The 25107-nt window shown below is 38.3% G+C and overlaps 1 protein-coding gene across 4 annotated transcripts in view; it reads left to right on the top strand.

The window, feature by feature from the left end:
- The window catches only part of AKAP11 (A-kinase anchoring protein 11), a 52085-nt gene that overhangs the window by 10406 nt on the left and 16572 nt on the right, over positions 1–25107 (top strand). For 3 of the 4 annotated variants that reach the window (XM_040448536.1, XM_040448535.1, XM_040448534.1), the window contains 6 exons: positions 3737–3846; positions 9760–9876; positions 12678–12725; positions 15126–15260; positions 16628–16892; positions 17479–21991. In XM_040448536.1, the coding sequence (XP_040304470.1) occupies positions 3787–3846; positions 9760–9876; positions 12678–12725; positions 15126–15260; positions 16628–16892; positions 17479–21991 (5138 nt within the window). In that variant the 5' untranslated portion in view covers positions 3737–3786. Of the gene's footprint in view, positions 1–1906; positions 2034–3736; positions 3847–9759; positions 9877–12677; positions 12726–15125; positions 15261–16627; positions 16893–17478; positions 21992–25107 lie in introns of those variants that run through there. The other variant, XM_040448533.1, reaches the window with a different exon arrangement.

Genomic DNA, 25107 nt, shown 5'->3' with positions numbered 1-25107 from the left:
AGATAATATTTTACTCATGTGTTACGTTAAACACAAAGAGATGGAGTAGGGTTCAGAAAATGAATGAAGATGGGGCGCCTGGGTGGCGCAGTTGGTTAAGCGTCCGACTTCAGCCAGGTCACGATCTCGCGGTCCGTGAGTTCGAGCCCCGCGTCAGGCTCTGGGCTGATGGCTCAGAGCCTGGAGCCTGTTTCCGATTCTGTGTCTCCCTCTCTCTCTGCCCCTCCCCCGTTCATGCTCTGTCTCTCTGTGTCCCAAAAATAAATAAACATTTAAAAAAAAAAAAAGAAAGAAAATGAGTGAAGATACAGAACTAAATATGGTTTCTTTTTTATTAATATAAATTCTGAGGTAGTGGTCTGAAAATAGATTATATGGGTTTTGGGTGACATGATTATATTTGTCTGGGTTTTTTTGTGTTTTTTTTTTGTCTTTAGTGTATTTTTACTTTTTTATTTTATGTTTTTAATGTTCCTTCATAGGTCTGTTAAATACTGGATTCTATTTGCTTTAGTACTGCACTGTGAAGAGTGTTCTGCCCCAGTCTGCTATTCAGGAGTATTGTAGGTAGAGCACTGGGGTAATTAGAGGTGTCAAATCCGGGATGTTGTCTCAGAGCACCCTGGCCTCCCCCAACCTCCTTGTCAGGGGCCTGGCATGTCACAGCACCTTCCGGTAAGCGGCTCATCTAGACAACCAGTCACCCTCTTTCCTGAGTGTGTAATCTTTGCTCATTATTGACTTTGGTTAGCAGCTGCAAAGGTGATTGCTTTTTCCCATCTCTTTCCCCAACTCCGCCCTTTCAGGAGTCAGAGAAGGGGAACATGCCTTGTGCGCTGTTCCTCTGTCTTTCAGTGTTGTAGTTATTTAGGAAGAGATGTGTTCTTTTTACACTTTTGTTTTTAATGTTTATTTTTGAGAGAGAGAGCGGCAGAGTGGGAGACAGAAAATCCAGAGCAGGCTCTGAGCTGTCAGCAGAGTCTGACGTGGGGCTTGAACCCGTGAACTGGGGGATCATGACCTGAGCCGAAGTCAGACGCTTAACCAACTGAGCCATCCAGGCACCCCCTTCGGTGTTATTTTTAACATGATTGCATCAACAGGGAATGCATCTCAGTTACTCAGTCACTCTCCTGTCTGGCATCTAGAGTGCTGCTTATTTCTCTCCAGTATAAAGTGTGTTTGAATACCTTTTCAGACCTTAATACTGGTGTTTGAACACCTTTTCAAACATTTATACTGGTTAAGACCTGGGGTGCTAGAGTTGGAAGGTTTGGATGTGAATCTCAGCTTTCCTGCTTACTGTGTGGGCCTGCACGAGTTGCTTAACTCATCCTTGCCTCAGTTTTTCTCATTGTAAAACTGGAGTAGTACTACTGTACCAGTCCTAAGGATTAAATGAGATCTTCATGTAAATCTCTTAGTAAAGCACTTGGAGCCTTAGAAGCTCTCGCTAGGACCCTAGATGCTCTAGGATCATTGTTTTCTTTGATGAGTTCCCAAAAGTAGAATTGTTGTATCATAGCACAGGAATATTTTCAGAGTTTAGATTTGCATTACACTTTTGCCCACCAGAAAGATGCTAGTTGACTCAGGCGCTGTGTTTGAGAATTTTCCTTTTCTGGAAACCTTGTGTTGGCCTTTGTATTTTATATGGTACTTAAGGCAAGTCCCTTTGCCTCTGAGGGTTTCTGGCAGTTGAAGAGAACTCTGTGGGTAAAGAGGAGTAAAAAGGATTATTGTCTTGCCTTGCCACATAAACTTTTATGTTTATACCTCGTTTTGAGAATTTGACCCCCTTGATCATTTTGGCCTGTAAGTAAATATTTTAATTTTTCTTTTAGCTATTATTTATAGTTTCCAAAATGCCTCCTATAAATTATTTTCCATTTCATTCTTACAATAAACTTCTCCAGTAAGTAAGTTGATATGTACATTGAGGAAACAGATCCAAAGATACTTCAATTTACCTGGAGGAAACAAAGCTAATGAGAGGAAGAACAAGGACACAAATGGTACTCTTCTGAGTCCTGGTATGTTGCTCTTTATCTTGTACTGTTGAGACCTCCCTTGCCTTTCTCACAGTCCTACTTCAATTCTAGTCATTAATCACATTTTATTATTAAAGAGACCACTAGGATTTATCCTAGTTCAGAATAGAATAGCATCATAATTCTTTTTTTTTTTTTTTTAATTTTTTTTTTCAACGTTTATTTATTTTTGGGACAGAGAGAGATAGAGCATGAACGGGGGAGGGGCAGAGAGAGAGGAAGACATAGAATCGGAAACAGGCTCCAGGCTCTGAGCCATCAGCCCAGAGCCTGACGCGGGGCTCGAACTCACGGACCGCAAGATCGTGACCTGGCTGAAGTCGGACGCTTAACCGACTGCGCCACCCAGGCGCCCCTGTAGCATCATAATTCTTTATTAGAAATTAGAACCCAGAAGCACCTGGGTGGCTAAGTTGGTTAAGCGTGGGATTTTGGCTCAGATCATGATCTCATGGTTTGTGGGTTCGAGTCCCGGATTGGGAGATTCTCTTTCTCCCTCTCTCTCTACCCCTCCCCCACTTGCGCACCCTCTCTCTCTAAATAAATACACTTAAAAAAAAAAATTAGAATCTATGCGCATGCATACAGACTTTGGTTTTATCTCTACGGTGAAAGAGTATAAAATTAGAACTCCACTGAAATTTAGGGGTTTTTTTTTGCAGTTCTGATGGAAACTAGTTGATGTTTGATTTTGCGTATAAATCTTTTCATAGTGTAAACTTACATTAATCGGATGCCTTGAAAACCTCAACTAGGTTAATTCTTGGTAAGGCCAGTTTGGTTGAAACTAACCATTTCTTAAATCTTTATTGATTCAAATTTTTTAGTTAATGATTTAGAATTCACTTCCTATTCTCATTCTTTACTATAATAAAATGTTTTTCTTCCAACGCTCTGAACCCAAGGGCCATATTGCTTTATTCTCCCCTGTATCCATAGCATCGAGTCCAAGTAGATTTTAAATGAACAAGGTACTGTGGTCAGATGTGAATTTTGAATGGTTAATGCCCAAGTTGATTTAAACTCTCAGAGGTACTGCCTTAAAACATTGATAAAAAGTTTAAGTCCTTTAGTTTCAGAGTTTCTTCCAAGAGGGGTGTGTGTGTGTGCGTATGTGTGTGTATGTGTATACACGTGTACATGTGTTGTAAGTACTCTTAATCATTTAACTTGGATTTTTTTTTAACTCTAGTCATTGGTATGCTGTTAAGATGGCTAAATAAGGAATTTGTTATTGTTTATGTGATTTTATTTTATCTACACAGATTTCGTATTCTCATTTGTATATTATCAAATATTTCTACCCAAGAAATAAGAAGGTGTAAAAAACATTCACACATTCACGGTTGCTGTAGGGTTAGAGTGACTTTTGGGAGACAAGAAGGCTCGGATTTTTTTGTAATCTTCACTATTTTAGATTTTAAAAGGTTTTCTAAACACTTCTTATTAAGACTTTCAAGTATTATTTGCAAAAACACAAAAATAAAAAAACAAAAAAAAACTCACAAAGGCAGTGAGATTGAATAAATAAGGGTAAACTACTTTATAATAATTGTTTATGTCTCAGAATTTTTGTTTTATGTTTTAATTTTTTTAAATGACTGAATTTAAAGACCTTATTTTAGGACAAAATACTTGCCTGAATCACTGAAATCAGTAGTTTTCTTTTAATGTGTTTTCTTTAGGTGTTTTATGGACTAATTCTTCATTGATTACACAGAAAAGCAATATAGTTATGGCAGCCATCCAGACTTCAAGAAACAGTCACGTGAAGACTAGAGCATCTGTCAGAAAAGTAAGTTCACTGTGTTAGATTTCTTTTAGTGATAGTTTTAATAAAAATGTTGATCATTTTTTAAAATCTCGTTAAGCAGCTGTATGATATTCTTATTTTTAAACGAATCTCAATATTGTAATTAGCAATATTAAAATCTTGCAGAATTGGCATATATGAAAATAGTGTTATGAGGTAATGGAGACAGTCAACTTTATTTCCCAGAGATTGCAATGCCTCCCCATTTCTTCTCAACAGATAGTTTTCTGTTTTTTATTTTCTCAAGATCTTCCATCTTTTAGCAATGTAAACATCAGCTATAAGTTTTCTTACGTACCTTTACCTTTGCCCCAAAATATTACCATTTACTCATTCATTCAGCAAATGTAAATTTGAGTGTTTATTATATTCCAGGCGCTGTGCTAGGTATTGGATAATCAGTAGTGAGCAAAATAAGTATGATTCCTGATCTTTTGTTTGTAGTTGGTGGAAGAACCTTCCTTTTTCCTCTTAAGACAGTTTGGTTACTCTTCCATTTCTTGACCTTTTTTTCCCCTAACATTTTATTATGAAAAATTTCAAGCATAAAGAAGAGTTAAATTCATAGCACACCTACACATAAACTTTCATACGAATCAACCATATTCAACAGTTGTTAATAAAGTAAACATTGAACAATGTCAGAGTTAGGAGCATCAACCCCTGTGCAGTCAGAAATCATGTACAAATTTTGGTTCCCCAGAAACTTAACCACTAACAGCCTACTCTTGATGTGAAGCCTTAACAATAACTTAAACAGTTGATTGACCCATATTTTGTATATGTATTATATTCTGTGTTCTTAAAGTAAATTCTAGAGAAAAGGAAATATTAAGAAAATCATAAGGAGGAGAAAATACATATACGGTATCGTACCATGTTCATTGAAAAAAATCCACATGTAAGTGTACCCATGCAATTCAAACCATGTTGTTCAAGGGTCAGTTGTATTTTGTTTTATTTACTCTGTGTGTGTGTGTGTGTGTGTGTGTGTGTGTGTGTGTGTGTGTACACGCACGTGTCTACCTTGTGGCAGAACCAACTTGAAAGTTATGGTCTTAATGTCTCTTCACTCCTGAATACTTGAGTGTGCTTCTCCCAGGGATCACAGTATCCTCCCACATAACAATAATACAGTTATTGTATAAAAGTAGTGCGAGGATCACATTCAAGAAAATTCAGTATAATTCCCTACTATCCAATACCCAGATGTACTCAGATTTCCTTTATTATCCTTGAAATCTCTTTTGCAGTCCTCCTCACCCCCAGTTTGGATTCAGTCTAGGCTTTTAGGCCTTAAGTTGCACTCGATAATTATGACTTATTTATATTACTTTTGGTCTGAGAGTTTCCCCTCTTTTTTTTTTTTATTTTTTTTATTTATTAAAATTCAAGACTGACTTCTTGAATAGGCTGGACCAGTTTCTTATACAATGTCCCACATTTTGGATCTGTCTGGTTGTTTTCTCACAGTGGTATTTAACTTATTCCTCTTTCTTCTCCATTTCATAGATTCTAGAAGTTAGGTGTAAATGCTTGATTAGATTCAGGTTAAACATTTTTGGCAAGAATAATTTGTAGAATGATGTGAAGACAGAATTTCAGGTTTTCCTGTGATCAGTGATACAAAAATTGATCAGTTGATGAAGGTAATCACTCTGCCAGATCTGTCCATTTTATTTTATTTTTATTATTATTATTTTTTTCAAGGTTTTTTTAATTTTATTTTTGGGGCAGAGAGAGACAGAGCATGAACGGGGGAGGGGCAGAGAGAGAGAGAGACACAGAATCGGAAACAGGCTCCAGGCTCTGAGCCATCAGCCCAGAGCCTGACGCAGGGCTCGAACTCACGGACCTCGAGATCGTGACCTGGCTGAAGTCGGACGTTTAACCGACTGGCCACCCAGGCACCTCAAGAACTGTCCATTTTAAAAGTATATTTTATATTTTCTAGTTATCACATAATCTGTGAGGGTGATACTTGGCTCTGTGCAAGTATCTTGTTTTTTCCAGCAACCTTTTGTCTAATATATTTGGCATCCTTGATGACCCTTTCCAGAATCTTATTTCCTGGAAGCTGCAAAATGATGATTTTCCAAATGTTATCATTCCTTTTACATTTATTAGCTAGAATTCTTTTATTTTTTTTTTAGCTTTTTGAAATGTTTATTATTTATTTTTGAGAGAGAGAGAGAGAGACAGAGCATGAGGCGGGGAGGGGCAGAGAGAGAGAGAGACACAGAATCCGAAGCAGGCTCCAGGCTCAGCTGTCAGCACAGAAGCCGATGCGGGGCTCCAACTCACAAACTGTGAGATCATGATCTGAGCAAGTCAGATGCTTAACTCACTGTGCCATCCAGGCTCCCCAGTTAGCGAGAATTCTTAAAGAAAAACTTTCTCTCATTAAGGTTAAATGAACTACAGTATCACCTAAAAAGACATGGTAAATGCCCTTGAATTACCAATTTTCAGATTAGTGATTTGGTGTAATATGCAAGTGAGTTTATTCTCATTCCTTCATTCATTCATTTGTATTGCTCGACGCATGGATTTAAAAATTCTCTATTTTCCAATCTTTTATTTATAGTCATTTATTCATTTACTTATTAATTTAAGTTGCTCAGAGGGTCTCTAACTTGGTCCCTGGGAGTCCCTCTAAGCTGGTGCCTATGTCATTTTGTCTCAGGCTCTTATTCTTTGATTGCTTCCCTACTTTCTAGTATAACAGATTGACCCAGTTTCACCATCTACTTACCCTTCCTCAGACCTGAAATTGGCTATTTTCCCAAAAAACCCTGAATAGTATTTAGGAACCAAGTACCCTGGGTACTAGGAGTACTCATTGTCCTTTCAGTGTCATGAATTTATATCAATAGTTCAGGTTCAGATTTCAGATTTTTTCCTTTTTTTGAGTTGTTTGTACATTATCCTGAAAACCTCCACTCATTAATGAAAACAGAATCATTTAAAACTTAGAATATTTTTTAAAGTTTATTTTTACTTATTTTGAAAGAGAGAAAGAGAGAGCAGGAGAGAGGCAGATAGAGCGAGAGAGAGAGAATCTACACTGCCAGTGTAGAGCCTGATGTGGGCCTCGATCTCACAAAGCACAAGATCATGAACTGAGCCAAAATCAAGAGTTGGATGCTTAACCGACTGAGCCACCCGGGCGCCACATAGAATATTTTTAAGCTCATAGAAAAGCTGAGGAAAAAAAAACTCAGTACAATGAACACTATACATACTCTTCACTTAGGTTCACCTTCTGTTAACATTTTGCCAACCCATTCTGTTTGTGTGTGTATATAAATAACACGTGCACACACAAACGTACTTCCCTTTTGAAAAAAATTTTTTTTTTTCAACGTTTATTTATTTTTGGGACAGAGAGAGACAGAGCATGAACGGGGGAGGGTCAGAGAGAGAGGGAGACACAGAATCGGAAACAGGCTCCAGGCTCTGAGCCATCAGCCCAGAGCCTGATGCGGGGCTCGAACTCACGGACCGCGAGATCGTGACCTGGCTGAAGTCGGACGCTTAACCGACTGCGCCACCCAGGCACCCCCGTACTTCCCTTTTGAAACCATGTGAGAGTATGCTGCAGGCATCTCTTAGGAACATCAGCATCATGAGAGCCCCTCAGAAAATTATTAATTCAGTAGCATCATCTAACATGCAGTTCATATACAAATTTCCCTAATTGTCTCAGATATCCTTGATATTTTTACTTTGTTCTTCATCTAGGTAGGATCCAGTAAAGATTCACACTTATTTGGGTATTGTGTCTCTTTGGTCTTCCCCCAATATCACCAGATATCACTAATATAAAGACATGTATCCTTTGTAATTAGTACAGTTAAGTAATCTGTAGGATGATGCTGAGAGACAGTATCCTGTTCTCCTCCAGTAGCTTTTAACCCAGTGATTAAGATACATTGATAGTTTTTCCCTAAATCACTAATTACTTTGGGAGTTACAAATGGCATTTTTAAATTTTGTTATTCTTTCCATATTTGTCATTCAGCCTTCTTATATATACACATATTTTCCCCCAACCCCCATCCTTTTATCTGTCTCTTTTAATGGATTCATAGATTTTTTTTTTAATCCAGTTATTATGATCCATTAACTATTTTTATTCTTTAGATGCCCAAGTTTGGCCAGTAGGAATTCCTTCAAGTTGGCTTCTGTTTTCTTTTTTTAATTCCAGTGTATGTATGTATGTACATACACTGGAATTAAAAAGTAACATACAGTGTTATATTAGTTTTGGGTACACAATATAGTGATTCAACAATTCTTTGCATCACTCAGTGCTTCTCACAACAAGTGTGCTCTTAATCCCCTTCACCTATTGCTTCTGTGTTCTTTTCAAATGACCCATTTAGTCCCTGAGGTTTTCATTGCTTTCTGTCACAATTAAAATGTTCCATCCACACATCATGTTTTCTCTGCCTCCAGCTTGGAACCAGCCATTTTCCTAAGGAGCTCTAGTTCTTTTATTAGCAAATGGTATTTAGAAACCAAAATCTGGGTGCTGGGTATGCTCATTACTACTGAGGGTCATTGCTTCTGTGATCTTTTTTTCTTTTTTAATGAATTTATTTATTTAGAGAGAGGGACGGCACGAGTCTGGGAGGGGCAGTGAGAGAGGAAAGAGAGAATCCCAAGCAGGCTCCTCACTGCCAGCTTAGAGCCCAGTGTGGGGCTGGAACCCACGAATCTGCAAGACCATGACCTGAGCCGAAACCAAGAACCAGACCCTTAAACAACTGAGCCACCCAGGCACCCTGCTTCTGTGATCTTTTAATGGAAAAATGTAGTACATGTGTTTAAAGAATCATGAGTTCATATTGATAATTCGTATTCAAATTTAACATTACGTTATTTTCTTGACTGCTTTGGTTTCATATTACGTGTATCTCTTAAACCAAAGATTTCCACTAATTTCTAATTTATTAAAATTAGCAAACACTTATTGAGTTCATATAGTATGTGAGGTACTGAAATCTGAGGAAACATTGAATAAAATGTAGTCTCTGACCTTAATAATTTAGTTTAATGGTAGGAAAGACAAGTACATGTAGAGACAGTAATGGTGATGTGTTATGATATGGACTTCATGATCTCAGTGTGCAGACAATACAATAGAAACTTTGATAATGACTAAGGGGTGAGAAAATCTTTATAGGTCTTGGACTGGGTAGGATTTCTACAGGGGAAGATTAGAGAGTAAGGGCATTTCTGATAGAAGAGCAGATCAACAAATCAGTGGAAGGAGAATATGGTAGAAGGAAATTAACGTTCTCTTTATGTCTGACTATCGTACTCATTATTTTCTTTATATAAATTTTTCTTCCATCTGTTCCTTTGCACTTGTGACCTTTCTTCTACCAGATCTGGAAAGCCTTATCATCTAGTTGTGTTAAGACCCTGAAAAGCCTTAGTTCAGGTTACTCTCTTTCTTTTCCATCTCCAACTTTGTTATGAGAATAATCACTTTTGTTAGCATGCCTTATTACAGTTTCCACATCATCTCACTCCTTATATAAATTGTTGCTTCTGTTCTGCCAATGACTAGGAAATCAGGCATGTAGTCTGTTGGGTTTTAGTGTCGGGTAAGAGTAAGTGTACCCATTGTGAGGGCCTCATGAGCTTCTAATAGGTCAAATGCCTGGGCTATGGTGTGTGTGTGTTTTGATCACTTGGAACTCTACTTAAATAAGCCTTTTGTTCTTTCTTCCTCTCAGCTCTGTTGAATTCTGTAGATATTCTGTAGCTATCAAATGCATATTAATAGGAGAGTTAGTGACTGTACACTTAAAAGTAGAATATCTCCAGGATCTTTTACCTTGTCTTAGAATTAACTAAATTAAGAGTATCTTTTATTTTCAGAGTTTCAGTGAAGATGTGTTCCAGTCGGTCAAGTCTTTATTACAGAGTGAGAAGGAACTATGCAGTGTATCAGCGGAGGACTGTTTAAAGCAGGAGGAACATGCCAATTTGACTGAGGTTTGACATAATACTTTCTATATCTTTTCCTAATAAAACACAGTGTATCTTCATGCTATTTTGTAATACTTTCTGTATCTTTTCATAATAAAACACATGGTACTTTTGTGTATTTTCATCCTTTGTAAAGCTGCATCGTCTATTTTTAAATTGTTTAAAATCTCTCTATATTAATTCAGTATGAGAAGTACCTGTTTTAAATATCCACCAACATAATTGTCTTAGTGTATTATAACGAGCACATTTAATTCAGTGCATAGACATTGTTGATCACTGATTGGACATACAGCACTATGTTAGATGATTCCTGCTGTACTCTGAAACATGAAATATATACTATTTTCGTATATTCATTTTTTTGGCTATTGTTAGTTTTCTTGGTTATTTAAATTCAGCACTTTGATACAAAATGAAAAAGTAGTGATAAATTTATTTTGAAATTAATATATATACTAAAGATATACTAACTACTTGCTCACCTATTTCTGTGCTACATCAGTGTTTCCAGTCTTTGTTTGGATTTATTACTGTGAAAAGAAGTAATTTTTTTCTTGCATTACAGCTGTAGTTAATCAACACATTCATGTTACCAATGTTACCAAATGAGAGAAGTAAGATATTAGGTTATTCAAGCTCAAAGATGATAAGTATGTTAGTTAAAAATTTTTTTGAAACCAAGGATCTAATAAAAAATAGGGATTTTCTTATATATACATATATATATATATGTGTGTGTGTGTGTGTGTATATGTATGTGTGTATATACTCCTTGAGAAACTATACTTGAGATAGTTCCACAGGCTGATGAGCATACCTTTTAGGCCTAGTGTTCTCTGACCCAAGCCTTTTCTATTTGTGTCTGCTAATTTCTGTGGCTCTTGCCTGTTATCTTCTTTGTTATCCCTCCTGCTTTACTTTAGTAAAGCCCAGCCACCCTTAATCTCTTCAGTTGTTGCCAAGTGTGACAGGTCTCCTGTGTCCTTCTGCCCTCAGTTTTCCAGCCTGTTTTCTCTAGCTGCTGACGTAGTGCCTTTCCGAGCCCACATTCCTTGGCAAGGCCTTCCTTGGTCAATGGGAAATATAAAACTACTGGCATCTTCAAAACCCCATGTCAACTTATTTTCTTTTTTTGTATACAGTAAAAGGAAACTTGAAAGAATAGCAGGAATTTCTGTCTCACTTGAGGGTGTGCGTAGCTCAAAGTATTTTTTCGAAGAAAGGAAGTTTGTTTTTAAGTGTCTCTTTGTTACTGAGTGCCTGTGCTGTGCCAGGCACTTTCCTCCACATTGTCTTGTTAACCCTCCCAACCGTGGAAGAGGAGTTGTATTGCTTTAAGTTTTATAGATGAGGAGACTGGCTCTTGGAGCCAAACAGTGTACCTAGAAACCTGGAATTAACTGAACACTTTTGGGAAGTAATAACCATATCAGAATAAGGATCCCGGGGTAATAGAATATTGTGACTTGGTTGTAACTCATCAGAAAGGGATCAAAAGTACATTGAGTGTTCCTTTCTGTTTTAACTATGCTGCTTTCCCGTAATTCTTGAGAATTGATTATCCATGTTGCTGTCATTTAAGTATTTCATATTTTTAGTCATAGTACTTGTTTAGTAGATTTTTGTCTTCACATGGAAAATTTTCCTTCCTATGATGTGGCAGACCTAAAGATAATATAAATTTTAAAAATAATACTTTTTTGGGGTTACAAAAGTAGTATGTAATGCTTATAGAAAATTAAGAAATACTGAAATCATGAAAAAGAATGCCTGTAATTAATCTTACGAATTCAGGGAAAAGAAAAACATGGTGAAAAAAAGTAGCAAAAAAAAGAACACTTATATAATTCTACCATCTAGAGTTAATCACTGCTTACTTGGTGTGTCGCCTTCCAGTATTGTTTTTCATGTGTATGTTTTTAAAAATGAGGTTGAAATTGTGTATATACCTGTGTCATCTTTTCTGTAACTTGTCCTTTTTACGTAATGTGACATTTTCTCATGCCATTAGATATTCTTTAGGAATTCAATTTATATAAACTTTTGCAGAGAAATCTCTATCATATGGGTGTTGAAGGAAACAAGTGATAATATCACAGGGAGTCAGTAAGGAGTCTTGGGGCCTACCCAGGGAAGGCCTCTCTGAGGGGGTGACATTTAAGTTGGCTCTTGAAGAATGAGGAGGAGCGAGGCATGTAAACATCCGAGGAGCAGTGATCCAGGTTGAGGGGGCATTACTGCAAAGCCCTTAGGCATGTTCTAGACCCAGAAAGGGGACCCATGTGTATGACTGTAAGCAAGGAAAGGTTGAAAGCACCAGCTAACCCAGAACCTTGGAGCCTCAGTTAGGACTTTGCAGTGGGAGGTGTGGAAGGGTTTTGACAAGGAGGTGACATCATTCCTGAGACCGGGTGGGACAGGACTGTAGTCATGCAGGGAAGTGGTGGCAGGGGCATGGAGAGAAGTGGACGTATAGGAGATGGGTGTGTGGAGTAGAACTGATTGAATTTGCGAATGGAGTGGACGTGGGGAAGGTTGAAGAGCTGCATTACGGAGCCACATCTTTGGTAAAAATCCTTTGTGGTGATCTTTGAAAATTTGAATCATTTTGTCCATGACATCATTTAAAAAATGTTTTTAATTGAGTAGCATAATCAGCTTCAGGTATATTACAGAATGATTCAACATTTGTATAGAGCAGTCAGCATTTTAACATTTTATGTGCTTTTTTCTATTTCTCAGCTCTGTCAATAATTGAGATAAGACTTAAAAACTCAGTGGAGATTTATTCCTTTTTTATTCAGGTCACATTTCTAGGTTTTAATGAAGAAACAGATGCTGCTCACATACAGGTATGGTTGATTTATTGAACTGGAAAAGACCATGAGAGATTATTTGGAACAAATTTTGAGACCATGAAATTTGCCTTATTTGCCTAAAATGTACATTCAACTCTTCTGTTATCATTCCTATTTGAAGCTAAAAGATGACATTTTGAGATCTGCTTTTGAGTGTGCTTTGGGCATTTTCACTTCTAGCATTTTCAGAGTATTCTTGTTACAGAGAGCAGTTTTAGGTTAGGAGACCACAAGTGTGATATATCTGAGAAGGCTGCAAGCCACAGGCTAACTTTCCTTCCATTCTGTGCATAACGTAGAAAGTAAGACTTCTTTTTTATTTTGGATGGCCTTAAAATCTGACTTCCTCAGATTATTATATTTTTAATTGAGATAGTGTTAAATTTAGAAGGTGAAATTTGTAAAAACTAATGATTAGCTAATGCAAAAATTTTAGCCTGATTTTGGCAGGTATTTAGAGAGACTGGTAGTTGAGATTATGATCAGCAAAGGAAAGTTTCACAGTTACATAAAGAGGGTTGAAGCTCTTGCAGATGTGGTAGGCATACTTTTTTTTTATACCTTATGCTGCTTCTTAATATTTGTGGTTGCCACGTGTTTCCTTTTGTGGTAGTAAAGTGTCTCCTAATAGAAGGGGTAATAACCGTTCACTTCTTTATGAATAATGCATATCAGGCGATAATGAAAATTCTGCCGTGTGTTTTGATTGTGCCCTTGCCTGAAGGAAATAGTTTATTTTTATTTAATTGTTGAAAGTGTATTTGTTTTGAGAGTGTGTGTATATGTGTGCACACGTGTGGGGGAGGGGCAGAGAGAGAATCCCTAACAGGCTTCACACTGTCAGCCCTGATGAAGGGCTTGAACACACCAACTGTGAGATCATGACCTGAGCTGAGACCAAGAGTCAGATGCTTAACTGACTGAGCCACCCAGGCACCCCTGAAGGAAATAGCTTAGATAGAAGGCACAAGAGAAGACATATTCCTGAGAACATAAGGCTGAAAAGAGAAGTGTTCTGAAGTATTTATTTTTTAATGTTTATTTATTTTTGAGACAGAGAGAGACAGAACATGAGCAGGGGAGGGGTAGAGAGAGAGAGAGGGAGACACAGAATCCGAAGCAGGCTTCAGGATCTGAGGTGTCAGCACAGAGACACACTTGGGGCTTGAACTCACGAACTGTGAGATCATGACCTAGGCTGAGACCAAGAGTCAGACGCTTAACTGACTGAGCCACCCAGGCGCCCCTGAAGGAAATAGCTTAGACAGAAGGCGCAAGAGAAAACATATTCCTGAGAACATAAGACTGAAAAGAGAAGTGTTCTGAAGTATTTTTTTTTTTTAATGTTTATTTATTTTTGAGACAGAGAGAGACAGAACATGAGCAGGGCAGGGGAGGGGTAGAGAGAGAGAGGGAGACACAGAATCCGAAGCAGGCTTCAGGATCTGAGGTGTCAGCACAGAGACACACTTGGGGCTCGAACTCACGAACTGTGAGATCATGACCTGAGCTGAAGTCAGATGCTTAACCGACTGAGCCACCCAGGCGCCCCCTAAAGTATTTGTCTCATACTCTAGTTCCTCTTTAAGAGTTACTGATAAAGCCATGTTTATAAAGGAAAGTACTCTTTGAGAGGTCAAAGACATTAATAATTCTTTCAGTGGGTTAAATATTTACATAAAAAGGACAAATAAGTAAAATAATAAAATCTATTTTCTTTATATCTTCATAAATTTTTCAGTTAAAATCTAATACAATATGTTGGAGAGGAAAGGCCGAAAAATAGATTTGTATTTTGCAAATGTAAAACTTAAGCTCCAAGAAGTACATTCTATTGGGAAGAATCTCTATATGTATGAAAATTCCATGGTTAACCTGAAGATTGCAGGTTGATATTTGCAGCTAAAAACTCTTAAAAGCCTAATTGTCATGGATTCAGGAGGTACCATGTAAAAATGCTTTGTAGCATGATATCAGTACTTGAAAAGGCTGCAGAAACAGCAGGTATTACAATATTTTAGTACATTTTATTTTTAAGTTAAATTGATTGTGTATGATAAACTATATTAACTATTTTGAACTGGAAATTATATTAACCAGTGGACCTTATGATTTTCAGACAAAGCCCACATTATAGGAGTCTTAACAAAAGTGTTATGGGGCAGCTGGGTGGTTCAGTCAGTTAAGCGTCTGACTTTGGCTCTGGTCATGATCTCACGGTTCATGAGTTTGAGACCTGAGTCAGGCTTTGCACTGACAGTACAAAGCTTGCTTGGGATTCTCTCTCTCTCCCCCTCTCTCTGCCCCTTCTGCATGCGTGCTCTCTCTCTCTCTCAAATAAACTTTAAAAAAATTTTTTCTTAAAGTGTTATTTATTGTATCGTTTTAAATTAGGATTTAGCTGCAGTTTCTTTGGAACTTCCAGATCTTCTGAATTCACTGCACTTCTGCAGTCTAAATGAAAATGAAATTATTTGTATGAAGGATATAAATAAATCATCAGATGGAAACAATGGTTCTCCAAGTCAGGTAACTTTTATATATAATTTCTAATGAGTTTTTCGGGCAAATTTTACAATGACACTTGATGGACAGTATTAAACTTTTAAATGCTTCAAGTTTCTTTTTTTTTAAATGCTGTCTCAAGGAAATACTATTTATAAGAAACATAACTCATGAAGCTTTGAAATTACTGAAGGATTGAATAACTTTGGCAATAGCTTTCAATTAGATTTTTCATGTGTGAAGTTCCCTAAATGATAATGCCCAGTACATATTAATTTGTTTTAGAAAATACATTTCTGGGTTTCTTGAATTTCTTCTACCTTTGTATAAACTATAGGCAATTTCCCCTTTTATGACCATTTCCAAATTTATATAAATATTGTGTTTTAGAGAACATACTTTAACTTGTTTTCTGGCTAAAAAAATTCAGTGTAAAGTGGACATTGGAAGACATGTTTATTTGTAAATAAAAATGTCACCATTTCAGACAGGTAGGTAGTTTTATAACCTTCAGCTTTTAGTTCTTTACTAAGTATTATTTTGTTAATAATACATCAAAGATAAATGCTTTGCATTTTTTATCTCCTAAAAATTGAGTTAGTGGGTTTAAAATTTGAGTTACTTATTATTCCAAGTATTAAAAAACTACAGTGTTCATATGGAGGTCTACAGATAACAATAGAACTGCTTGCCTCATTTCCTTAATTATATTCTTCATTTATATTTACTTTGTTTTATTTGCTAGGATTACAAGAGGTGATTAGCTATTTAGTTTCCACCTTTTCCAATAAGTCATTTGTCAATATTTGCGTTTTTTAAGGTAATATATATGGAAAAAATCTGATGACTTAGATTCCTAATCAGAGCTGTAAACATCATGGTAAATTGTAAAACAAGGGGAATTTAGGTCAAAGTAGGGGAAGATTCTTTTATAATAGGAGAGAAGGTGGTATCATGCTGGAAGCCACTGTAAAATGGGATACAAAAATAGAACAGAACCTGGTTCTTGCCCTCATGCCGTTTACAGTGTAGTTGGTGAGCTAGGTTAATGAGCAAGGGAACTCCTAGGGCTTATAGTAATATAGGAAAGCATAATTGCCAAGGGTATGGGTGGTAAGTTCTGTAACATTTAAGGAGCTAGAGGAGGTAGAATTTGAATGCCGGATGGGAGAAAGATTGGGAGGAAAAGAGATTGGGAAGTGAGAAATGTAGAGAAAGAATGAAGAAAAGAATTAAACAGTACAAAATCAGGGAGCCTTCCAGGATCCATGCATTTCTTTTTTTCCTGAGATTGTGTTATTTCTAGACTTCACTTTCCAGATACTGTGCTTTGTTTGTATAATACATGTTGAAATTAAAATTATTTTTTATCATCTTTCATCTTCCCCAAGAGTCACCATTCTGGAATGCTCTGTGTCATGAGAGTGTCACCTACATTACCAAGGCTCAGAATTGATTTTATCTTTAGCCTGCTAAGTAAATACGCTACTGGTATAAGATATACCCTGGACACATACTTGCATCAGAAACGCCAACTTGAGACTGCTCAGGAAGATGATGACGACACCAACCAGTCCGTGTCTTCCATAGAGGATGACTTTGTCACTGCTTTTGAGCACTTAGAGGAAGAAGAGCCTTTAAAGCCATTTACTGATGGTTTGTTCTTTATTAGACTTTCTCTTGAAATAGGAAATTAAAGTCTGATGTTCGGTTTTAAAAGTTTTAAGGCTGCCTGTTCCATTGAAATTTATTTTGAAATTTGATACCGTTTAAGCATTTTACCTGTTTGTTTTTTTGATTGAGCAAGGAATTTTTCTTACAATTTTTAAGTTCATTGTTACCTGGTTTTTAGTTTTGCTATTTCTGTTCTTACTTTGGTAGTACTGTTCAAGCAGTGTTTGCTTCATTACATTAAGTGTTTGGACCATGTCTGGGTTCAAATTTGAGAAGGGTTAGCTGGCAGAGGGACGATATTAGTGTTTCTAACACACAGCGACAAGAAACTAAGCATTTTGTAGACCCAGATAGTCCCATGTGTGAGGTAAAATGAAATTATGTTAGTGAAAGGTGTATTTGCTCTCAAATTCATTTGGGAGGAATCTGGTAAACCACAGAGTGTAGAAGTCATTTATGTTACAAATAAATATTTCATGCTTAAAGTCTACTTATTCCCATTGATGTGAATTAATTTTTAAAAGATTCTGTTCAAGAATAATTTGATCACTTTATTCTTTTCCTATAGGAATAAACATTGCTGCACTAAAGAGCCAGTGTGATGCTGCTTCACAGACTTCTTCTGGTCACCATCTAGAAACCCATGATTTAAGAATTCTGGTTAGCTCTGGGAGGCAGAAGTCATTGGCTAAACCTTCAACTTCCTTAATAAATATGCTGGGACATAAAGAACTACCTTCTGTGAAAACTTCAGTCACAACACTAATTTCTGAGCCTTGGATCCAAAAGAGTTTCTATAGATCATCTAATGCTTCAGATAAAGTTAGTGATATACAGAAAATGTTTTTTTCTTCTTCTCCTGCCTATTCCTCTGAATCTGAATGCTCAAGTCCAAGTCCTGTTATTTTCTTGGATGAAGAAGGATATCAAAAAAGTTTAAAAGCAAAACTTGAGTTACCTAAAATTCCCGTGATGAAAGATGATATAGAGGATTCAGATTCAGAAGTAAGTGAATTTTTTGATAGTTTTGATCAGTTTGATGAGTTAGAACAAACTTTAGAGACTTCTTGTCCATTTCTAAAAGATCCTGTTGTAGGGAAGCCGTCGCAAAAGAAAGGACACAAACATGAAAAATCTTGTTCTGTAACTACTACTATGAATCCTCAAAAATTCAAGTTTGAGCGTCCAGCTCTCCCAGCTAACGTTAGAAAGCCAACTCCTCGTAAACCAGAATCCCCTTACAGTAATCTGTGTGATGCCCCGGATTCACCTCGCCCAGTGAAGGCGTCAGGGGAGGACAGTGGTTTGTTTAGCCCTATTCGATCCTCTGCCTTTAGCCCTCTTGGAGGTTGTACTCCTGCTGAATGTTTTTGCCAAACAGATATTGGTGGAGATAGGATTCATGAAGATCATGATTCTGTTTATTACACCTATGAGGATTATGCAAATAGCATCTCATGTAAGGTTCTGGGCTCTGTTCTTCATACCCAACATACTAATGCCACATCAAACATTAATAGCATTAAGAAGGGAGAAAATAAAACCATAGCTCTTCACAGTGGAAGCCTTGATCAAAAAAGTAAATCTAAAAATAAATCCTTGATGATTAAAGATACTATTCAGAAATTTGCCTCGGACCTTGTGGAAAAAAGTTTTGGCAGTGCATTTAAAGACTTACAGAAAGGAGTCTCTTCGTGTACCAATGCGTTGTGTCACCTGGCTATCAAATTGACATCCTCTGTTTTTCAGATGGCATTTAACGAACTGAGAAGGCAGTGTGCGTTTTCACTGAGAGAACGTGCTGTTAGTGGTCTGGCTAATTTTTTGGTGAGTGAAGCTTTATCAAATGCTTTCAGGGATTTACAGTATGTAAAAAAGCAGATATTCACAAACACAGTCGCTCGGTTTGCTGCGGATCTTGCTGAAGAGCTTGTTTTTGAAGGCATCATGGAGGTGTGTCAGTTTTCCTGTCCCCCAACACCCGCATCTCCACAGTGTTGGCCGTTTGACTATGAAGACAAAGCAGTGAAGTCCTACGCTAAAGACCTGTCTGAGTCTGTATTACAGGAAGCGTTCATCGAGCTTTCACAAGCCGGCGTGACCTTCTCAACCAAGGCAGCAGTTAGTGTTTCCACAGATACCATAAAGGATGCCAGTGCAGGAAATTTAGCGCCACCGACACAGACCTCGACATTTTCCCCTGCTTTTAACAACCAGACCCTTATGGAGACAAAACCCATGCAGGAACATAAAAAGGAATACACAGTACAGCAGGCCTTGTTTTGTACTTCTGGAATTGTTACTTCGATACCAGTACCCTTGGCAGGAAGTGCCCTTCTCCCATATCATATCTCATCTAATATATATCAGTCAAAATCTCGTCGGTCATCGGATGATAGTAATTTGAATGGCAATTCTATCCAGACATGTGTTACCACAAAAAACAAAGACGAGGAAGTAGCGTGTCTCAGAAATATTTGTTTACCCTCAGACCACAATCCAGGTAACCAGAATGATTTTAAACCAACTAATGATGCTGCTGAAGTGCAGAGCTCTTCAAAATTAACAAGTGATCCTGTGATTATTAACAACTTTTCTGCAGCAATGGTGCATACGATTGTAAATGAAACTTTAGAGTCAATGACATCATTCAAATGTACAAAAACAGTTGATGAACAAACAGATGGTGTAACTAAAACAGTAAAGGGAGAAACCCTTCCTTTCTGTTCTGATCAAGCAACAGTGCAACAGAGAGAAGTTAGCAATAAGGATATGTTTGCTGATCGATTATCTAAATCTATTATTAAACATTCCATCGATAAAAGCAAATCAGCGATCTCAAATGTAGATAAAAATGCTGAACGCAAGGAAGACTTGCTTGTTGCTGGAGAAGAGTCACAGTTGACCTTGGAAAAGTTCCCCAAATTTCTCGATGCTCAAGATCACTTAACCCCCTGTTCACTTTCAGTAGGAAAGGACTGTGTTCCAGAATGTAAAGGTTCTATAGCTCATGGATTTTCTTTAGAGACACCGCAGCCTTGTCCGACAATTGTGGGTCAGAAACCTGATTTGAAGGAAGTTGCTAAAGACAAATCCATGAAAAAGGATAATTTGAATAATGCAGCACTTGAGCCCTTGTGTTTTGGTCAAGACCACCCTTGTCCTCATTCACATACTTTCTCCTCTACAGTGCTTACGTGTGTAGATGGTTTGCACGTGGAAGATAAACAGAAGATTAGAGACGGCAATGTGATACCCGATACTCCTCCATCCACTCCTCTAGTACCATCCCAGGCTAGTTCTGAATGGGATATCAAGAAGTTAACCAAAAAGCTCAAGGGGGAATTGGCAAAAGAATTCGCACCTGCTACACCACCCTCTACACCTCACAACTCATCTGTTGGCAGTTTGTCTGAAAGTGAACAAAATACTATAGAAAAAGAAGAGTTCATGTTGAAACTCATGCGATCTCTTTCAGAAGAAGTGGAAAGCAGTGAAGACGAAGAGCATCCGGAAGTGGATATGAAGTCAGAGCACTCAGGGAAGAAAGTTCAGTTTGCGGAATCGTTAGCTACGCACATCATTTCTCTGGCCACAGAAATGGCAGCTTCCCATTTAGATAATAAAGTAACTCAGGAACCCAAGGTTAAAAGCCCTTGCTTAACTGTGAAGAGTCAAAGAAGTGTGTCACCTACTGCTTTAAGTCACTCAGAGGAAAACTTACAAATATTATGCAATTTTGCAGGTGACCTGGCAGCAGAAGTCATTACGGAGGCTGAGAAAATAGCAAAAGTTAGAAGCTGTGTGCTTTTCAGGCAAAGGAGGAATAGTTGTTACGTGGACGGTGGCCGAGACGATAGATCAGAAGAGAAGTTGGAGATGGAGGCTCTGGCAGACCCCAAAGAAGTAGATCCGTCCAGTCTTTCATTACCACCAAGTTCTTGCGTGTCTGGTCTGACGTACAAGTATCCCAGCTGTGAAAGCGTGACAGACGAATATGCAGGTCACATTATCCAAGTGCTCAAACAGGAAGGTGGTAATAGTGAGTTAATAATGGATCAGTATGCCAATAGACTTGCCTATCGATCTGTTAAGTCGGGATTACGAGAAGCAGCGAAGGCAGCCCAAATGAAGTGCAGCTCAAAAATGTTCTCCGTGCAGAGCTCACAGGTGACAACCAAGAACGACCTCTTAATATTCTTAAATAAAGAACACCACCAAGAAGTGGATCACGAACGACAAAGTAAAAGAAGTGGAGTTTACCTTTGCAAAAATAAAACTTGTGAATGGACGCTGGATACATACAAAAATGACTGCTCTGAACTGTATAGTTTTTCAGCCTCTCTTGCTCACAGCATAACAAGAGATGTTAAAAAAGAGCTGACAGTGTCTACAGTTGGCTTGCCAAAATCCTTAACAGATTCTTGCCTTTATGAAAAGTCTGGACGTGATGAAGAAACCAGATCGCCCGCCGAGCCAGAATTTCCTCAGGCTCTTCAGCCTTCCCCGCAAAATCACAGATTTTACCACAGTACAGGCAGCTTAAATGGGTTTGGTTATGGAGAGAGTGTGGTTCAAGCTATAGAACAGTATGCGAAAAAAGTAGTGGATGATACCTTAGAGCTCAGTTTAGGATCTGCAGTTTTCCATACGTCTGAGTCCACAAAAGCAGCTGATAGGGTCACTTATGCAGAAAAGTTGTCACCTCTTATAAGTCAACCCTGCAGATATTGTGACCGTAAAGAACTGCATGACTGCACTGGAAATTCATCTCAACATGTTTCCAGGCAGGATTCACTTGCTACTAGTCAGCCAGCTTCTAAATCAAAACTTAGCAACATCTATCAGGAATCTAGAATTTTTCATCTTGATGTCCCACAAATTCATGTTGGTCTTGATAAGAAGACAGTGCTTGCTGAGAAGATAGTTGCTGAAGCTATTGAAAAAGCAGAGAGGGAACTGAGCAATACCAGTCTGGTGGCTGATAGCGGGATTGGACAGGATGGCGTTAGCTTTGCTGAAAGCCTTACCACAGAAATAATGACGTCGGCGATGACCAATGTTGGACGTGCTGTTAGCAGGTGAGTCTCAGATTTCTTTTGGGTCTTAGGATAAAATGAAACGTTAAACTTGGTCATATGGGTCTTAGGTCCTGTTCCAAAAGGTACAATTATTTTTAACCCCTAAGTTAACAAAAAATTTTCCATACTACATTTGTGTGTTGTTTCATATCCTGTACGTTACTCCTCGTCTGTGTTGTCTCATTTTTTCCCCAGCAGCCCTCTGAGGGGAGGTGTTAACCATCTCCCAAGCTGGAAAAAGAAGCTTAGGGAGGATGGTCACCTTGCCTTGTTCACAGAGCTACGAAGTAGGTAAAGCTGGATTGAAGGAACAGCTGGAGGGTTTTATACAGCAAATGTATAAAGCAAATGATAACCAACTACTCTGAGATTAAATTTTTTTATAGTGTTTTATTTTTTTCTCTTCACAAAGGTAAGTTGTCTTATAAAGAACATAATTTAACCAATTGCTGTGAGGAAGAAAGCTTTAAAAACTCTCCAAAGATTTTCACTGCTGCTATCACTTCTTTTTTTTTTTTTTAAGATTCTTTTTTTAATGTTTATTGTATTTACTTTTGTTGGGGGGAGACAGAACAGAGAGTGAGCAGGGGAGGGGAGAGAGAGACAGACAGACAGACAGAGACGGTATCTGAAGCAGGCTCCAGGCTCCGAGCTGTCAGCACAGAGCCCAACACGGGTCTCCAACTCACAAACCGCGAGATCATGACCTGAGCTGAAGTCGACGCTTAACCCACTGAGCCACCCAGGCGCCCCTCCCTTCTCTTGATAGGCCCCTATCTAAGGGGACATTTCTAAGAGCCTCACAGGGTCTTGTGCTGTGTCTTGTGCTCAGAGACTCTGACACCTGAGTTCAGATTTGCACTTTTAACCTTTTTTGCCTCCCTGGGAAGCATCAGGATCATCGCTGTTATTAGTTGGTAGGATTTTGTTAGTCCCACTGAAAAGAGAAAGTTCCTAGAGTCGGGGTGGGATTTAATGGAGTCACAGGATTTTCTCAGATTTTTTAGTGGCTTTTGTCAAAGCCGTGGCAATGTCTGTCTCTCTTCTTAGCCATCTTAAAATAGGGAGATGGTTTGGTGAGGACCTTGGACTGCAGTTGTTCCATAGCGTCCTCTTGAGCTGTTTCTGGGCGGTCCCTCCCAGGCAGCCTCCTTTCTCCTAGAGCAGGAGTTGGCACACTGTAACCCACGGGCCAGATCTGGCCACTGCTTTTTGTTTTATTTGTAATCATCTGTGAGCTAAGACTGGTGTTTACATTTCCTCGGTGGTTGATAAATCAAAAGAATACTATTTTGTGACGTGAAAATTATATGAAATTCAAATTTTATGTTTCCCAATAAAGTTATGCTGGGACACAGCTGTGCTCATTCATTTATGTATTGTCTGTGGTTGATTCTATGCTTTAGTTGCAGAATTGAGTAGTTGGAATAGAGATCTGTGGCCAACAGTGCCTAAGTGTTTGCTCTTTGGCCCTTTACGGTAAAAATTTGCCGACAAAAAACTTTTGTCCTAGCCCTGCACTTTTCTTTGTTCGTGATTACCTATCAGTTCTTAATATGATGCTAGACATATAAGAAGTGGTTAATAAATATATGGATAAATAAGTTGTAGTAAACTAGGCTTTTCTACCCCTGTAGCAACCTTCCTCAAATAAAATTAGCCTCAGACTATTTTAAGTGTGTCTCCCTGTGCCCCTCCCCAGGCCTGTGGGATCACCTCTAGATTGGATCCAATCACCTCTAGATTGGAGTCTCTAAGACATCCCTCGAGGGCCTGGCAAATGCTATTGACAGCTCAGTATTTTCACTTTCCCTTCCTACTCCCTTGGGTGAGTAAGTCAGCTCTTGGACTTGTTCATATAAGCTGGTGCTGTCTATTCCAACGTTTTGTCAAGGCCAGTGGGATATTGCTTTGTATTTCTTTTCCCTTTTCTCTTCTTTTCTTAATAACTGGGCTAGGGTTCTGTAAGTGCTGATCGTTAAAAGTTGACTCTAGTGTGTATAGTGTGCTGTTTCCCAGTTTCTGTTTCTGATGTTAAAATGGTTTGCCTTTGAAGCTTTAAGGGGGATTCATTCAGATGGATTATTTTTAAAGGTATCGTTTGGATTCTTTCACTAGTGTCCCCTTTCTTGCAAATGTTTGATTCATGAAAATCACCATAAATATTTCACAGAGCTATAATGTACAGAAGGGTGGTATGTGAGTATTAAATGGGGAATTATATGGTAGTGCATTTTTAGAAGAGCAAACATCTAAACTGTATTCTGAGCTGTTATTTATGAGCCAGAATAACTCAGCAGTCATTAAAACTCTTCTCTGGACCTCATCTAGTGGGTCATTTCAGCCAAAAAACCATTAGATTGTGGCACATTCCAGAGAAGTGTTAAAAAAAAAGAACAAAGGAGTGCTCCATTATGGCTCAAAACTGTAATGTGCCTGTCCACTATAATTCTGGTTGCTGTATCTTAAATATAAAATGAGGATAGCCCCCAAGGGGGTGGGCAGTTCAGGATCTATCCCAGGCACTGGGAATACAGAAATAAGTAAGACGGTCAAAGATACGTGTTCTCTGGAGCTTATGTTCCAATGGAATAAGACGAAGTAAAATACGAAATTTGTCACAGAGTGATAAGGGCTTTGGAGGAAAACTAAAAGAAGAGAGGTGGGTAGAGGTGGGGTGGGGTGGGGTGACGATGGATGGTGGTGGTCAGTGGCAGCAGGTGGGGATGGTGGGCAGTAGCTAGGGAAGCAACACTGAGTAACATTTGAGCAAAGAGCCCAGGGTGAAGAGAGAAGAAGTCATGTGGGAATTGGTACCAGAGGGTACCAGACAAAGGGGTAGGATTGTGCATGTTGGGGAAATAGCACAGAGGCTGCATGGCTGACGTTGGTGAGCTGGGGAGAGTAAGAGGTGAAACAAGATGGAGGGAATGATGAGAGGGAATCATACCAGCAAGTATAAGGATCTGGACTCTGATCGGTGAGAGGCTGCCAGAAGGTTTTGATCAAAAGACTAACATTTTTCCTCATCATCTTTAAAAATAGAATTTTTAAACCGTTGAGAACAAAATATAGAGTGGGCAGTTAGAGTAATTGAATAGTGAATGGCCTTTCTT

The sequence above is a fragment of the Herpailurus yagouaroundi genome, unplaced genomic scaffold (assembly GCF_014898765.1).
Source record: "Herpailurus yagouaroundi ecotype Mexico unplaced genomic scaffold, PumYag 197, whole genome shotgun sequence".
NCBI classification, from domain to species: Eukaryota; Metazoa; Chordata; class Mammalia; order Carnivora; family Felidae; genus Herpailurus; species Herpailurus yagouaroundi.
Note: the sequence above shows the minus strand (reverse complement) of the source record. Positions and strands in the feature narration are given on the sequence as shown.